Genomic DNA, 17,289 nt, shown 5'->3' with positions numbered 1-17,289 from the left:
GGTGCCCACCAAGGGGTGTGGCGGCCCTGGTGAAGGGGCCCAGGCCCACCCAACTGCACCGGGCCCCAACCCAGGGCCCTACCAGTGGCGTAGCAACTTGCCACTGAATCAGTGCGGGGGTCCTACCGAAACACGCTGAGGTTTCCCGGGTGGGAGGTACCACTCCATCACCCTCCCTGGGTCACTTCCTACCAGAGTCTGCGTTGGGGTGTCCCATGAGATGTCGGGTTTCCTGTGGTCGGCGGGGCCAGTCGCCCCTCCAGTCGCCAGGGTGCAGGTGGGTCCAGGGAGGCTCTGATTCCCAGCGTAGTCAGGAGCTGTGGCTGGCCCTCCGCAGGAGCTTCCCAGACAGGTTCTTCCCCTGCGGCCTCCAGCCCAGAATGAGCTGGGTTTCCTCCCTTTATACTGCTAGAGCAGGGGTCGGCAACCTCTGGCACACGGCTTGCCAGGGTAAGTATCCTGGCGGGCCGGGCCAATTTGTTTACCTGCCGCGTCGGCAGGTTCGGCCGATCGCGGCTCCCACTGGCCATGGTTCGCCGTCCCAGGCCAATGGGGGCGGCGGGATGCCGCAGCTAGCACATCCCTCACCCGCACCGCTTCCCGCAGCCCCCATTGGCCTGGGACGGCGAACTGCGGCCAGTGGGAGCCGCGATCGGCCGAACCTGCAGACATGGCAGGTAAACAAATTGGCCCGGCCCACCGCCAGAGTGCTTACCTTGGTGTGTCGTGTGCCAAAGGTTGCCGATCCCTGGTGTAAAGCAAGGCACAGATTTCTCAGTAGAGGGAAGCTCACTGGAGAGAGGTTGCAATGATGTAAGGCAACCACAGTCTCTCCTCAAAAGCCAACACAACCTGAAAAGTAGGTAGCACTAGGTGAGCAAAGTGTTATGGTCAGTGCAGACTGTGGGATGCAGTTCACTGTATCCCTTTGGGGCAGCCTCTGCCACCTGGGTTCCTGTGGAGTTTTCTAGTGCAAATTAGAGATGTCTTGCCATGGTGGAACTCCCATGAGAGTCTGGAAGTCAGTGGCACAGCTAGGCATGGAACCAGGATTTCTTGAGCCCCAATCAGTGCCTTAATCACAAAACCACCCTTACACTCTCTGAAAGAAGGCATCTAATACAAGTAGTAACCACTACTGTAAAGTTATTTTTAACTGTATTAAAAAACAGTGATACAAACTGTAATTATTACCTTATGGTAGTACCAATGTAGTCCTAAGGAAATAGGGTTATTAAGTAAGTTCAGAAAAGTTCAAAACCTGTGAATTTGCTTGGCAGGCTGACTTTCTTACCTGCCTCCCAACTGATGGTTATTGCTGTGCTCAATGAAATTATTCTTGACAGTAAAGTAGCCAGAACAAGCTCTATTAAAAAAAACTGAACTTTTAGCTCCCAAAATAGTTAAATTTACTACAGTATTTCCTGTTCTCAGTATAAGGAGCTTTACAATTACTGTGGTAACTAGACATACCATTCTGTTTTTTATTACAGAATGGTATGTCTAGTTACCACAGTAATTTTAATGGTGCTCACTGTACTTCTAGGGATACATCACAATTTTAGCGAAAAGTGATTGGCTAGTACTAAAAGGGCAGCTCTTCTAGCACTGGTGGAAAAACGTGGCATTTCTCTGGCTCCTGATGCTTTTTCTAACAGATATGCTTTAGTTCAAACAGGAATTAATTCAGGGGAGTCCTTTGGCCTGGGTAATACAGGAGGTCAGACTAGATGATCATGGTGGTCTCTTCTGACCTTATAACTGATCAATCTATAACATTTAGATCACAAGCAGTCAAAATATCATATTTCAGATTTTGCTTGATGGGTTTGTGATTTCAGTTTGAAATGCTAAGGAATTATAAAACAGCACAGCATAAAACTTGGTATTTTGTTTTAATTTACATTAAACTGAGATTTATTTTCTCAATTGAGTGTTAAAAAAAGACAAAACTCATCTCTCGATTTATTTTTACCTTGTGACCACTGGTTCGGGTATGGGTTAACATTTATGAACTGCACATTTTCCTTATTGCAGTAAAGCCTTGAAAAGTCAAAAGTGTTGCTTGCTAACTATGAATCATTCACTGCATTACAGCAAATCACCCAATGATGCACATGAAGAAAATGTCACTGGAAAGTCTATCAAAACTGTTTACTCTACTTCTGATCGGTAAGTGTGCTATCAAGGAACACTGACATTTTACAATAGCACCCATATTTACAGACAAACAAGCACAGTGGAAGCCACCACTATTGTGATCAGACTGCCTACTCAGATAGGCCTGCCTTTCAATGGAACCTTGCCATTTCCATGGCCTTGCGCTCTGCATTATAAGTTACATTACATTAGGGCTTGTCTATACAAACAGTAAATTGGCGACAAACTGGGGTGCAAATCTACCTCACACTAGCCTGCTGCACACTAACTGTTTGTGTGGACTTTCCTGCCATGCACTAAACGTTCCCTAGTGCCCTTTGATCTACAGATCCACACAGACAGTTAGTGCACGGCAGACTAACGCGAGGTAGATTTATACCCCAGCCTGCCATAGGCATCCCCCTAGTCTTACCACTGCTGACATTTACAATCTTTAATAAAACAATGGCCAGTGCTTTAGGTGATAGAGTTGGCTCTGAGCTTCTGTATATATCTCCTTTTGGCAGATGTTGGTTTTGCACAATTCTCTTTGCTATAGTGGAGACAGAGTCTGTAATGAACAAATGTTCAGACCACAGAGACGGATAAATAGGCTGATGTGGGGGTGGGAGGTGGTGTGCAGTTAAGTTTTATTTTTAGCAGTAGGTAAGATATTTCCAAATACAGAGGGAATACCTGTTCAAATCAGTAATACCTCACCTATGAATAAAAAGAAGTTTTTAATTGTTCCCACTATTTTAAATTCAGATAATATTCACATTCCCATTATTTGGGAATAATCACATTCAGAAAAACTCATAATGAAAATAGGGCTAATATGTGAATTTTTAGGGGTGTAGGTATGGATAGCCTTATAGAGCCAACAGCAGCAGTAAATTGGAATGGATACAGGAGCATAACAGTGTGTGGGTGCAGGGCCGGTGCAACCACTTAGGCAAACTAGGCGGCCGCCTAGGGCGCCTAGTGGTTGAGGGCGCCTAAAAGCCCGCTCAGGCGAGGAGGTGGAGTGGAGGTGAGCTGGGGCGGGTGGGGGAGGGCGCGCTGGGAGGGCCGCCCGCAGTAACGGGGGGGGGGGGGCGCACAGGGGAACCGCTCCCCGCCCCAGATCACCTCCACTCTGCCTCCTCTGCTGAGCAAACAGCCCCCACTCTAAGTCTTCTCCAATTGGCGCTGCAAGCCTGGGAGGGGAAGAGAATTAGAGCAGTGCTGACGTGCTCAGCGAAGGAGAGCTCGGGCGGCTCCCCGGGCAGGGTTGCTGCGGGGCGGGGCTCCCCGGGTGGGGTTAGCTGCCGTGGAGAAGGACGGGATTAGCTTCCGTGGGGGGGGCTCCCCAGGCGGGGTTAGCTGCCGCAGAGGGGGACGGGGTTAGCTGCCTCAGGGAGGCTTCCCGGGCGGGGTTAGCTGCCGTGGAGAGGGACAGGGTTAGCTTCTGGGGGGGGGGGGAGGGACTCCCCGGGCGGTATTAGCTGCCGCAGAGAGGGATGGGGTTAGCTTCCATGGGGGATGGGCTCCCCAGGCCGGGTTAGCTGCCGTGGAGGGGGTAGCTGCTGTGAGGGGGGCTCCCCGGGTGGGGGGGGTGGGTTAGCTGCCGCGGCGGGTGGGGTTAGCTGCCGTGGGGGGGGCTCTTCGGGTGGGAGGGGCGGGTGGCGGTGGTTAGCTGCCACGGGGGGGGCGGTGGGCAGGTTTAGCTGCCACGGGGGCGGGGGGGAGGGGGGCGCGAAACTTCCTTGCACCGGCCCTTTGTGGGTGTGAAAATTAGTTCAATTTATGCAGCCAGCACAGCAGCAGCAGCAGCAGCAGCAGATGAGGATGTCTAGAGAAAATCTTGGGAGCAATATGACAAGAAAAGGTAGAGAGAACTGAGATGATCCAAACAGTACACATGTTAATTTCACAGCAGTGAGAGCAGGAAACTGCTTCCAGCTGCTTCTGCACCAAAACTCAGTGCAAGATTGGGCACTTGAATGAGAGCCTAAATCCAACTATCAAATTGCTGGGATTGCTTCTCTGAGACATTAAAATCACCTAATTCCATCCCTGCTCCCTCCACTTAAGGTATGCCTGTACAGCAACTTCTTGAGCCAGTGTGCTAAAAATAGCAGTGTGGGCATAGTGGCATGGATGGTGGCTCAGGCCAGCTGCCCGAGTACAATCTCATCTAGCCTGACCCACCACCCATGCTGTTGCAGCCACACTGCTATTTTAGTGTGCTAGTTGGAGCAGAGATACTGTCTACCTGTGCTGAGCAACACCCTCCCAGTTGCTGGGTACACTAGCATACTTTAGTGTGCACACTCCCAGGGAGCCAGCAACAGAATATGTTTTGACTGCTATTTAGAATCATTCGGCTCACCAAATATTATTATTACCAGTATTCTTGCTACCTGGTAAATGTATTAATCAGGTTGCCCATCCCTGCAGTGCATACATCACTACCCTTAATTAGAACACAGAATATCGATGCATCGTTATTACATTCCTGACTGATGTGCTGTATACTAATGGCCTTCCATAGTAATATACTAAATTAATCAGTTCTCCTGCTTGATTTCAATGGTAGCTGCTTTTCTGACAGCTGATGTTATATTATGTACCCTCAGGACTATAATTGGAAAAGATATGTGTACATACTGCCGGAAGCCACTGGGCATAGATTCCAAAATGATCTTAGATGCCTTACAGATTTGCTGTCACTCAACTTGCTTCAAGGTAAGAAGGGGTTTCACTTCCTGCCATGAAATATAAATAAAAATATATCCTGAACAACATGAATTATATTACATATGTCATAAAACAATTTGTAGGCCTTAGCATCTCTGCCTCCAGGAGCAGAACAGAGCCTGCATTGGGAGAGGGAAGTTTTTGCCTACGTACCATACACCTCTTTTCCCCCCTTCTGGTCCCATGGGTGGTGAGGGAACCAGCAGGATTGCTTCAGATTCTCCTACCCACTAATCCTGCAAGGAAGCCTTCAGTTGTATTAATGTGCAGTCTTATCCCTTACATATCACAGAACTTTACCTATGCTCTGGAAATCTTATGAAGGAGCTGTATTTTCCAGGGACTAGTAGGAGTTAGTGAGGCTGGGCAGCACAGCATAGGTAAAGTTACCCCTTTTGATGTGAACAGTTAGCCAAAATGTGGAATCTTGTGGGTTGTCTCTATTAGGAGAGAAATTGATGATGGAGTCAGGTATTTCTTTCACGCAATCATGTTTATTTACAAATGTATGTAAAGTCCCATTTCCCTGAACACAGTAAGAATCAAGCAGGGGATAATTTAATTGATCACAGTTCCAAACTCTTTTCTAGTCAACGCTTTTAGTTTTTTCTCAGTGGCAAACTATCAGTGCTTCTGTGTCTGGTGCTTGCTTGCTGCCTTTTTTGTCTCCTTTTGTGCTGTTTCTGCGTGCACCTTCATTCTCACTCTCGCACTCGGAGCTCAGTTTCTGAACCAGTCTTGCATGGCCTGTGTTTTGGGAAGTGGCTCCTATGTTTCAGCTATCTATTTCATAAAGATCAAGATTGTTAAACAGCACACTTATGTGAACCACACTAGTGGAAAAGGGAATTAAGAATATTGGGGAGGAAAATCTACAGTTTGCAAAGCAGAAAGTACTGAACCTTGGGCACTACATGAAAATAATAATTAGACTGTGCTGACTAGGATTGCTATTCCTTGGAGAGATTGTGTTCAGTGACACTAAAATACTACTGGCCACAACTCTGTCCTTGGATGCTTACGTGATGGAGCTTAAATAAATATTAGACAGTTTTTTGGATTTGTTTTTTACATAAGACTGTGCATATAATTATGTGTTAAAGTGTGAAGTGTGCAAAAGACCTCTGGAAGATCTGAAAGCAGGAGACAGCATTTGGATTTACAGAAATACTGTGCATTGTGAACCCTGCTATTTCAAAATGAAAGGTAAGTTGCAGGAAGATTACACCGTAGCAGATTGGATTAAATGCTCTGTTTTCTCTCTCAAATTTCCAAAGTATCTTCCAAAAAATGCAATACAATTTTTGTTTCAGTGACCGTTTCTGGTGACATCTGTCACACTGTCTAGAGTGGCTCACAGCCGTGAGTGCCAACCTCAGGGCAGACTGTCAAGAAGCATGGCAGAGACCCCAAACTAGTTGTATGTTCTATCCCAGTAACAAGTGTGAATTCCTAACACATTATAACAATCTTACCATGGAGTCACAGACAGTCCTGTTGGGCATTCCAGTCTATCTTGGCACCCAGGCAAGCTGGACTTAGTGATAGTTAATTGCTGTACACAAAAGATCACAAAATATTCAGGTCGCTCTCAGTCCCAAGAGACCAGTCACTTACCCCTGGTCATTTTGTACCTTAGATCTCACACCAAAGGCAATGCTTTTAGCCAGTGGAATAGTAAACTATCTAAGGATTTATTAATTATTAAATGAAATGAGAGGTTTTTTACAAGGCTAAAGCAGGCAACCATATACACACAAATGAATTACAGACTAGGGCAAAGGTTCTCAAACTTCACGGCACCGCAACCCCCTTCTGACAACAAAAGTTACTACATGACCCCAAGAAGGGGGACCGAAGCCTGAGGCCGATGAAGTCCTGCCGCTCCAGGCAGTGGGGAAAAAGTGAAAGCCTGAGGCCCACCACCCTTAGTAAGGGGTCAAAGCTGAAGCCCAAAGCCTTCATCGCTGGGCGGGAGGCCTGCAAACTGAGCCCCGCTGCCCAGGGCTGAAGCCAAAGCCTAAGCCCCGGGTGGTGGGGCTTGGGTTTGGGCCCAGGGCCTCAGCCAGTCTAACACAAGCCCTGGTGACCCCACTAAAAAAGGGTTGCAACCCACTTTGGGGTCCTGACACAATGTTTGAGAACCGCTGCCCTAGCCCCAAGTCATCTACCCATAGAAACCCTAACACTATGGCGGGGATGCATACCCATAGGAACCCTATCCCAGCCCCAAATCCCCTACCAATAGGAACCCTAACCCTAGCACGGGGATGCCTACCTGAAGGAACCCTAACCCTAGCCCCAACTCCCCTACCCATAGGAACCCCAACCCTAACGAGGGGATGCCTACCCATAGGAGCCCTAGCTCTACCCCCAAGTCCTCTACCTATAGGAACCCTAACCCTAGCACAGGGATGCCTTCCCATAGGAACCCTAACCCTAGGGCGGGGATGTCTACAAATAGGAACCCTAACCCTAGTGTAGGGATGCCTACCCATAGGAAACCTAAATCTTGGGCTGGGATGGCTACCCATGGGAATAGTAAGCCTAGCCCCAAATCCCCTACCCATATGAACCCTAATGCTAGGGTGTGGATGCCTACCCATAGGAAGCCCAACCCTAGCACGGGGATGCTTACCCATAGTATCTGACCACTAAGTATCTGGCCCCCAATATCTCTTTACAACAATTCAATTGCCTTCATTTTTGTGTATTTAGAAAGCGTTGATTGTATATTTGCTCTGATGCTTCTTATCAGTCTTTTCTTTGTCTTGCAGAAAAATGGATCTACTAGTTTGGGCTTCCAGAAACTAGGATAAAGATACACTAGTATTTAGTTAAATACATTTTCCTAATACTTAAACAACCTATGTAAAATATTTAATTTTTTTGTTAGGACTGACATGTTCTAAATATAATATTACTAAATAGTCACTATAGGAACATAGTCTATGAAACTTAAAATGACTTTATAAATACTTCCAGAAAGCAACAAAATGTATGGCTCAGTATGTCCATCAGATGTGTGAAAGTTATTTCTACATGTGATTTGGCAAAAGTAGAGCAACCTTGAAATGTATCATATGGAAGGACATATCTCTGCCTGTGAGTTTTGAAGGACCTGTTTTCTGTTTGTCCAAAATATGCCTGAAAATAAATAAAGAATTGTTATCTTTATATGCTATGTTTTTAACACTGATACATTTGTAATGAAGGTGTTTTTGAAAACCAGTAGTCTTATGGTTATCCAGTACAGTTATAAAATGTATACTCTACATGACATTACTTTCTTATATACAGTATACACTTTTGCAGGGTGGTTATCCAAACACCTTGTGACTGCTAATTATAAAGAACATAAAAAGCACTTTTTTGGCATAGAAAATATATTAAAGAAATGAAAAGAACTGTTCATTATTTGTTACAATACATCTGTTCACAAAGAGTCAGCAATATTCTGCATTATTCGCTGAGAGTCATAAAGTAGTTCAGTGATTTATTGAGCTACTGTGATAGGTTTTGGCTCTTGCATTCTGTTTTGGGATCCTTGCTTGATCTTTTACATCAGTAATATTATTTGACATAATTAACATTAATTTTTTCTCCTTTGTATCTCAGCAAAAAATCATTGATGAAGGGTGACTATGAAAGAAACCTTCTTTTTTTTTTCCAAAGGGGTGAAAAAAATAAAAATACATATGGAAATCAACTGATTCCCAGGCAAAAACCTACTGGTGAAAAGAGTATTTAGTTGAAAGAGCTACCTGGGTATTTCTTAGTCCTTCTCTGCTGTTACTTAGAAGACAACTGGGTAACACAGATCAAAACAATTTATATGAAGAAATGTTAAACTTAATGGGCTAGATCTTGCAATGTGGTCAAGCAGCATGGAGTGCAAGTCATGTATAATGTGTGCAGGGGTGTGGCTTAAAGTTCACCTTTGCAATCCTATGATCTTGCTACTATTCTGTGCAGTTCAGTCCCCCTGCAGTGTGAGGGCTGCTGCAATTTAAGCAGAGTTTCAATGATCACAAGGGGCTAAAAACAGATGAAGATTAGCATAGTGCAGGGTATCCTATCCATACTTCTTCCCTCTTTCCTGTCAAATCTGTAGCAGTGGGGTAATAGGCATGAAAGTCCCTCAGCTCTACCCTCTTCCAGGGCCTAGTTAAGATGGCTTCACAGCCAGATTGTGTGGGGCAAGGCAGCCCTTACATAAAAGATGTCTTGGCTTAATGGTTTTTATGAAACCTTGTGAATTAATGAAAGCAACTTTAATAAACATGTTATTGTAAATATGATTCCTGGTTTGAGCCAACTGCTGATGAATACTTTCCAGTTAAAGAGTGCTGGGACTTCTCTGCTTCATAAGGGAACAATGTCCACAATGACGTGGAGAGAGTTGGTCCAAAATATTTAACACTAGAGGATACATATTGAGTCCTGGTGGAAGCCTTCACCCGGACCAACTGAAATTGGCTGTGTGTGGTTACAGAAGAAGCTATGAATTAGAGACACAGCACTGGGATTTAGAGTCCAGGGTTGTCCACATCTGATGTTTTGTTTCAGTCCATTGCAAAGGTTAGTGGCCGGCAGTAAATCTAAACAAATGTGGGGTATTTAGATCTGGGGATTTGATTCAGGCCCCTCCATAATAAAAATGTTCAGTGGCAGGGAAGCAGCAATATAAAAATAATAATAAATAATTCTGTGCTCATTAATTCATACTTGATAAGCAGCCATGGTAATTGTGCCATATGTTTTATTGTTGGTTTTATTGTTGTTTTTATTATATGTTATATATGTGCTGAAAAGTAATAACAGTTTTTTTGGCGCTTGAAATTTAGCACATAAAAGGACTGGACAGCAGTATCTATTTAAAAATATCATATTAACATCTCAATGCTTATGGAGCAAAACTAAATCTCTTTTGCATCCTTTTTGCATATCATTAGTGTATAATGTTTAATTTTTCTTTGACTAGTGCTTCATGGAAACATCCAAAGGAACAGTTTTGCAGGCAGCTGTTTTAATGAATCTTTTATCTTCAATAATGCCTTAAATTAGACTGAAAAGCTGCATTGAGGGATGCTATAGTAAATTATATGGGGTTTTGTGGTTCATCAAGCCCATTTTCTCGACATGTAATGGATATTTCTTTATTTTACAAAGCAGTGGCACAGCTCCAAAGGAGGGGAGGAATCAAGCAATAAGAAAAAATGACACAAGCATGGAGAGAGAAATAATGTAAATAGAATGGGAAAATAGATAGTCATATGTTTCGAAGATGTAGTTTACTTGACGATTACTCACTTATTCAGTAACACAGGTGTGACAATCAGGGTCCAGACACTCCAAATGGAGAAAAGGGGGTCTGAAACCCCAAAGAACAAGCAACTGAATCAACAGCTTGCATATAATGTTATTGTGTATAAATATGTCTAGTAAAGTCTCTGATGAAAGCTTGTAATGTTCTGAACTTGCGAGTCATGAAGAGATACGTATGCAGGTTATGGTTATGAATGTATGCATGTATATGTGTGTAGAAAATGGTAATTGTAATTGCGGGACCTTCCAGGCTAGTTGTTTACACAAAATTAACTCCCAGCACCTAGCACAGGGGTGGCCAACCTGAGCCTGAGAAGGAGCAGGAATTTACCAATGTACATTGCCAAAGAGCCACAGTAATATGTCAGCAGCCTCCCCGCATTAGCTCCCCCCCTCTCCCCGTGCCTCCTACATACCTGCAGCCCCACCGATCAGCGCCTCCCCCTCCCTCCCCACACCTCCCGGGATCAGCTGTTTCGTGGTGTTCAGGAGGCTCGGGGGGGCAAGGGGGGAAGAGAAGCGAGGGCATGGCAGGCTCAGGGGAGGAGGCAGGAAGGGGTAGAGTGGGGGCAGGGCCTGTGGCAGAGCCGGGGGTTGAGCAGTGAGCACCCCCCGGCACATTGGAAAGTTGGCGCCTGTAGCTCCAGCCCCGGAGTCAGTGCCTATACAGGGAGCCGCATATTAACTTCTGAAGAGCCACATGTGGCTCCGGAGCCACAGGTTGGCCACCCCTGACCTAGCATTTTACAACCCAGGGAAAAACAATGATGGACCATTAAAGTTAGTGGAAAGACATTGACACTGAAAAGGAAACACCAGTCTTAGGCCTTGTTTACACTACACAATTAAGTCGACCTCTGTTAGGTCGACGTACAGCCACCACACTAATTACTTTGGTTTTTCATGTCCACACTACAGTCCCCCTGCCAGTGATATGCGTCCTCACCATGAGCGCTTGCACCGACTTAAGGGGGGCAGTGGGGGGCTGACAGGCCAGGCTGTGGACTCTGTGCAGAGCCCCACTGCCTGACGCTGACAGCTTGGGCTGTTGGCTCTGCGCAGAGCCATGCTGCCCAGTTCTGACAGCCCGCATGGAACTGACAGGTGATGTAAATAACGCAGTGTCTACACATACACTGCATTGCCCTAACTACATTGACCTAAGCACTACTCTCGTGGTGGTAGGGTTATTAGGTCAGTGTAGTGGGGGACTTACACTGGCGGCGTTGTGCTGTAGTGTAGACACTTACAGGGTTAGGTCGACATAAGGCTGAATTTGTCGTATAGATCTAGCCTTAGAAAACTAAGGAGGAGGTTTCCCTTGCTCTGCATTACTATAGTCTGAAAGAAAGAGGAAAAAAACCTGCAAACCCTGTTACAAAGGAAGGGAGGATTTTGAAGTGAAGTCTATCCAAGAACTGAGGGGCAACATCTAAGTGGGGTGCTGTCTGTGAAACACTGGATCCCCTGTCAGACAGAGGGCATGCTGGGAAACTGTTCAGAGGCAATGGGTAATTTCTATTAGAAAAGGGAATTTAGCTAATATAGAAGTACAATGCCTGATGTTGCGTCTTTATGTTTATTTTCTGAGTAACTTGTATGTTTTTGCTTTTCCTTACTATTTCCATCTTTGATTCTATGATTTTTCTATTAAATAAACTTTTTGTTCATTTTTACCCCAAGCAGGTCTCTGGTGTGTAGACTGTGTGTGCGCCAAAGTGAACTGATATTGGGAGCAGGTTTCATGCTATTGGGGGTGATGAACCAGATGGGAAAAGCCCAAGTGTCTGGTAGTTAAGAACTCTGGGAGACAGATTTGGGGAGACCTGGGACCAGAAGGTGTTGTTGAGTAACTTGGCTGAAGGAAGCCAGGGTGAAACCTTATGCTTGTAGGCTAGCTACAGGTGTCAGACCTCTGAGCCATAACAAGATATCATGGCCACTTTACTACACCTAAATAGTGGATTCTACTCTGTGTAGTTCCCCTGTGCACAGCCCATTTACTTGGACTGTATACAGATGTCTGGAGCTGGTTCTGTGATAAATAAAGTGGGGGGATAGCTCCATTTGATGGACACCTAGCCAGCCAGTTAGCTGTAAAATCCCTCTTGGTAGCTGTTCTTTACTTGCTTTACCTGTAAAGGGTTTAAAAAGTCCCCCAAGTAAAGAAAAAAAAAGTGGGCACCTGACCGAAAGAGCCAATGGGAAAGCTAGAACTTTTTAAAATGGGGAAAGAAACTTTCCCTTTGTCTGTTCTTTGGGCTGCAGGGACACGGAACAGCAATGCTATAAGCAGGAATGCTGTGTAAGGTTTGAACCAGGTATGAAAAAGTATCTTCCATACCTAGAAGAAATAATTTGGATAGGGAATGTTTAGTTAGATGCGATCAGGTTTATTTCTTATTTTGGCTTGTGGATCTCCTCTTTGCTAACCCTGATGCTTTTGTTTGCTTGTAACCTTTAAGCTGAACCCCCAAGAAAGCTGTTTTGGGTGCTTAATTTTTGTAATTGTTTCTTTTAAGATCTAGCAAAAAGCTTAAGTTCCAGATGTATTTTTTTCCTTTTTGTTTTTAATAAAATTTACCTTTTTTAAGAACAGGATTGGATTTTTGTGTCCAAAGAGGCTTGTGCATGTTGTTTGATTAGCTGGTAGCCACAGCTAATTTCTTTTGTTTTCTTTCTCGGGTCTTCGCCAGAGGGGGGTGAAAGGGCTTGAGGGTACCCCACAGGGAGGAATTCCCAAGTGCTCCTTCCTGGGTTCCAAGGGGTTTTTTTGCATTTGGGTGGTGGCAACGTTTACCAAGCCAAGATCAGAGAAAAGCTGTAACCTTGGGAGTGTAATACAAGCCTGGAGTGGCAAGTATTATTTTTTAGAATCCTTGCGGGCCCCCACCTTCTGCACTCGGAGTGACAGAATGGGGATTCAGCCTTGACAGGTTCTTTAGTCTCTGCTCCCTTATCCTTGCTCTCCTGAAACTTCTAACATAATCTGGTCACTTACCTGCTTCTTGGGCCTCTTCCCTCCCCAATGATTTGTTCTTGGCTCTCTATGTTATGTGCATGGGCGGTAGGTATCATAAGGGTAGGCTGTATCTTCCCAAACAGCCTAGCATGGCCCCCCCCCACGCTCCGCCCCAGGCCAGGCCCCCTCCTGCAGTTCCCAAAGCACACTGCCTGGCTGGTCCAGGCTTCCTGGGCTGGCTGGCCTGCCTCCTGCAGAAAATCAGGGCGGCTGGTGCTGGGGCTGCGCCGCCCGGAGCATGGGGGCTGGCCATGCCACCCAGCTGAGGCCAGGGGCCACTGTGGGGGTGATCTGGGTTCCTGCAGGTGTGGGGGAGGCAGATGGGAAGGGGTGGGCCTTGGGTACAAGGGGAGGGGCCAGAGGCTAGCCACCCCAACAGCCAGGTCACCGGGTGCCCATTGTCAATCTTTTGCCTTTGGTAACTTCTCTAACTCTCTAAAATATACAATTTTTCTACTCCTGTATTAAATCTCTATATACCCCCCACCATGGGTCTGATTTTGCTCTTACTTACCGTGATGTAAAATCAGTGTAAATCTATTGACATCAGTGGAGTGACTCCTGATTTATACAGGTGTGAGAGAGTGGAGAAGAAAGCGGAGTCCCCATTTCCCTGCACTTTGTGAAATCATTTACAGTGATTCAAAGCTGAATGCAAAGTGGGTATGAAACATACCAAATTGGAATGGTAGCATTTTACCGCTATTTTGCATTGATGTCAATGACTACACAAGGTGCAGAGTCACGAATAATCATTCCTATATCAATATTTGCAAAGCCTCCTATGTTACCTGTCTCACTACTCATCCCTAGCACGTGCTTTATGGTATGTGCCAGAGGCAGAGGGGGTTGTGATAGAGTGATACTCTGATACTGCTGCCTCAGCCACCGTCTGCAGGCAGCATAATTTAGAGAAATCTTAAAGCTGCTCTAAGTTACATCAGGGGTTGTTTTGGCACAAGGTCAAGAGACTGGAAAGGTAGCACAACGGGATCGTCTTGCCCACGCTTCATCTGCACCAAGCACAGGCTCCTCCCTCCTCATTCTCCTGGACATCAATGTGGTAACTGAGCCCTCTCTTCTGTGGGCCTCCCCCACGGTCAGTTCTTGGCCTTGTGGTTCTTTTCTGTGTAAATTCCCCCTCTCTCATTTTATCTTTACTGCTAAAAGGACAGTGACAAGTGGCTCGGGGCTAAAGAGAAGGTTTTTTGTTAACTTTTCTGTAACAAAACCAAAGATTAATGTCAATGGCTGCATTAACTTTTGTTGCCCTCCTCCTTTTTTTATTATTTTAATATATTGTAATAAGAACATAAAAATGGCCATACTGGGTCAGACCAAAGGTCCATCAAGCTCAGTATCCTGTCCTCTGACAGTGGCCAATGCCAGGTGCCCCAAAGGGAATGAACAGACAGGTTATCATCAAGTGATCCATGCCCTGTCACCCACTCCCAGCTTCTGGCAAACAGAGGCTATGGATACCATTCCTGCCCATCCTGAGTAATAGCCATTGATGGACCTATCTTCCATGAATCTATTAGCTCCCTTTTGAACCCTGTTATTGGCCTTCACAACACCCTCTGGTAAGGAGTTCCAGAGGCTGACAGTGCATTGCATGAAAAAGTACTTTCTTGTGTTTGTTTTAAACCTGCTACCTATTAATTTCATTTGGTGGCCCCTTGTTCTTGTATTATGAGAAGGAGCAAATAACACTTCCTTATTTACTTTCTCTATACCACTCATGATTTTATAGACCTCTATCATATTCCCCCTTAGTCACCTCTTTTCCAAGCTGAAAAGTCCCGGTCTTATTAATCTCTCCTCATACGGAAGCCATTCTATACCCCTAATCATTTTTGTGGCCCTTTTCTGAACCTTTTCCAATTAAAATATATATGTTTTTTGAGATGGGGCGACCACATCTGCACGCAGTATTCAAAGCGTGGGCATACCATGGATTTATATAGAGGCAATATGATATTTTCTGTCTTATTATCTATCCCTTTCTTGATGATTTCCAACATTCTGTTCGCTTTTTTGACTGCCGCTGCACATTGAGTGGATGATTTCAGAGAACTATCCACAATGACTTCAAGATCTCTTTCTTGAGTGGTAACAGCTAATTTAGATCCCATCATTGTATATGTATAGTTAGGATTATGTTTTCCAATGTGCATTATTTTGCATTTATCAACATTAAATGTCATCTGCCATTTTGTTGCCCAGTCACCCAGTTTTGAGAGAGATCCTTGTGTAGCTCTTTGCAGTCTGCCTGGGACTTAACTATCTTGAGTAATTTCATATCATGTGCAAATTTTGCCACCTCATTACTTACCCCTTTTTCCAGATCATATATGAATATGTTAAATAGGACTGGGCCCAGTACAGATCCTAATGAGAACAGGTCCCATCCAACCCTAATATTCTATGATTCTAGCTCCTAATGTGGAACAAGATGCTGATCTGACACTGATGTTCATGAGAGTCCTTTTATACCAAAGTATTCAAAAGAAGCAGAAAAGAGAAAGTAGGAGGAGAGAGATTAGAGGCAGAACTTTAAAGAAAAATGTTAAGGACAAGTAGAAGCAAAGCTTTTAAAAGTGGAGGATGAGAATTTGGAAAACATTAATAAGCACACAATCTCAGGAGATATCCATTCGTGGAGTGTTGGCACATATTCTGTTGCCACTGAAGTTAATGGTAAAACTTTCACTGATTTCAACAGAAGCAGGCTCCAACCCTTTGTGTGTAAAACTGGGCTCCTTATAAACATTTGTTTTATCCTTCTATACCATTGTCTCTGTAGGGAGCTGGCATCTATTGAATGTCAATGTATTCCCTTTGTGTACATGGCCCAAGTTTTGGAATCAAGAACTGAGGACAGGAAACAACCAGCTGTACTGAAGTTCTAGTATTATGATGCAAAACCACCAAATATTTTGAGTTATAAAGTGTTTTGAAGGTGTACAAAGTAGTGTAATTGGTGCTTGCATTTTACTCTACTGCAGGGAGTTTGGAGATAAAGCTATTTACATGTGAAGGTCGTGTGTATTGCATATTCCTATGTTAGCAATGTGTATATTCCCATATTACATGGTACTTACTGGTTCAAGCCCTATTCTGCATTGGCACAGTGTGTCTAGATTAGGGTTTTGTGTCAATGTGATTATATTGGTGTAGTTATAGCGGTTTACACTAGGGCTGTCGATTTAATTGCAGTTAACTCACACAATTAACTCAAAAAATGTTATCACGATTAAAAAAATTAATCAAAGTTAGTTGCAGTTTTAATCGCACTGTTAAACAATAGAATACCAATTGAAATTTATTAAATATTATGGAGGTTTTTCTACATTTTAAAATATATTGATTTCAATTACAACACAGTATACAAAGTTGACAGTGCTCACTTTATATTATTATTTTTGATTACAAATATTTGCACTGTAAAAATGGCACACAAAAATAGTATTTGGTCAGTTCACCTCATACAAGTACTGTAGTATAATACTCTTTATCGTGTAAGTGCAACTTACAAATGTAGATTTTTTTTGTTACATAACTGCACTCAAAAACAAAACAATGTAAAACTTTAGCACCTACAAGTCCACTCAGTCCTACTTCTTGTTCAGCCAATCACTAAGACAAACAAGTTTGTTTACATTTATGGAGATAATGCTGCTAGCTTATTTACAATGTCACCTGAAAGTGAGAACAGGCATTTACATGGCACTTTTGTAGCCAACATTGCAAGGTATTTACGTGCCAGATATGCTAAACATTTGTATGCTCTTTCATGCTTTGGCTACGATTCCAGAGGATATGCTTCCATGCTGATGATGCCTGTTAAAAAAATTAAGCATTCATAAAATTTGTGACTGAACTCCTTGGGGGAGATTGTATGTCTCCTACTCTGTTTTACTCGCATTCTGCCATATATTTCATGTTATAGCAGTCTCAGATGATGACCCAGCACATGTTATTAGTTTTAAGAACACTTTGACAGCAGATTTCACAAAACACAAAGAAGGTACCAGTGTGAGCTTTCTAAAGATAGC

General features: G+C 44.2%; 1 protein-coding gene across 26 annotated transcripts in view; it reads left to right on the top strand.

The window, feature by feature from the left end:
* Nucleotides 1–8,293, top strand: part of SCEL (sciellin) — a 176,753-nt gene extending 168,460 nt beyond the window's left edge. For all 26 annotated transcript variants that reach the window (XM_065593186.1, XM_065593161.1, XM_065593146.1 and 23 more), the window contains 4 exons: nt 2,098–2,172; nt 4,761–4,869; nt 5,985–6,087; nt 7,659–8,293. In XM_065593186.1, coding sequence (XP_065449258.1) covers nt 2,098–2,172; nt 4,761–4,869; nt 5,985–6,087; nt 7,659–7,675 — 304 coding nt within the window. In that variant the 3' untranslated portion in view covers nt 7,676–8,293. The remainder of the gene's footprint in view (nt 1–2,097; nt 2,173–4,760; nt 4,870–5,984; nt 6,088–7,658) is intronic.
* The last annotated feature ends 8,996 nt before the right edge of the window (nt 8,294–17,289 follow it).

This window comes from Chrysemys picta, chromosome 1 (genome assembly GCF_011386835.1).
Source record: "Chrysemys picta bellii isolate R12L10 chromosome 1, ASM1138683v2, whole genome shotgun sequence".
Classification (NCBI taxonomy): domain Eukaryota; kingdom Metazoa; phylum Chordata; order Testudines; family Emydidae; genus Chrysemys; species Chrysemys picta.
The sequence above is the reverse complement of the archived record's forward strand: the minus strand, read 5'-3'. Positions and strand labels throughout refer to the sequence as shown.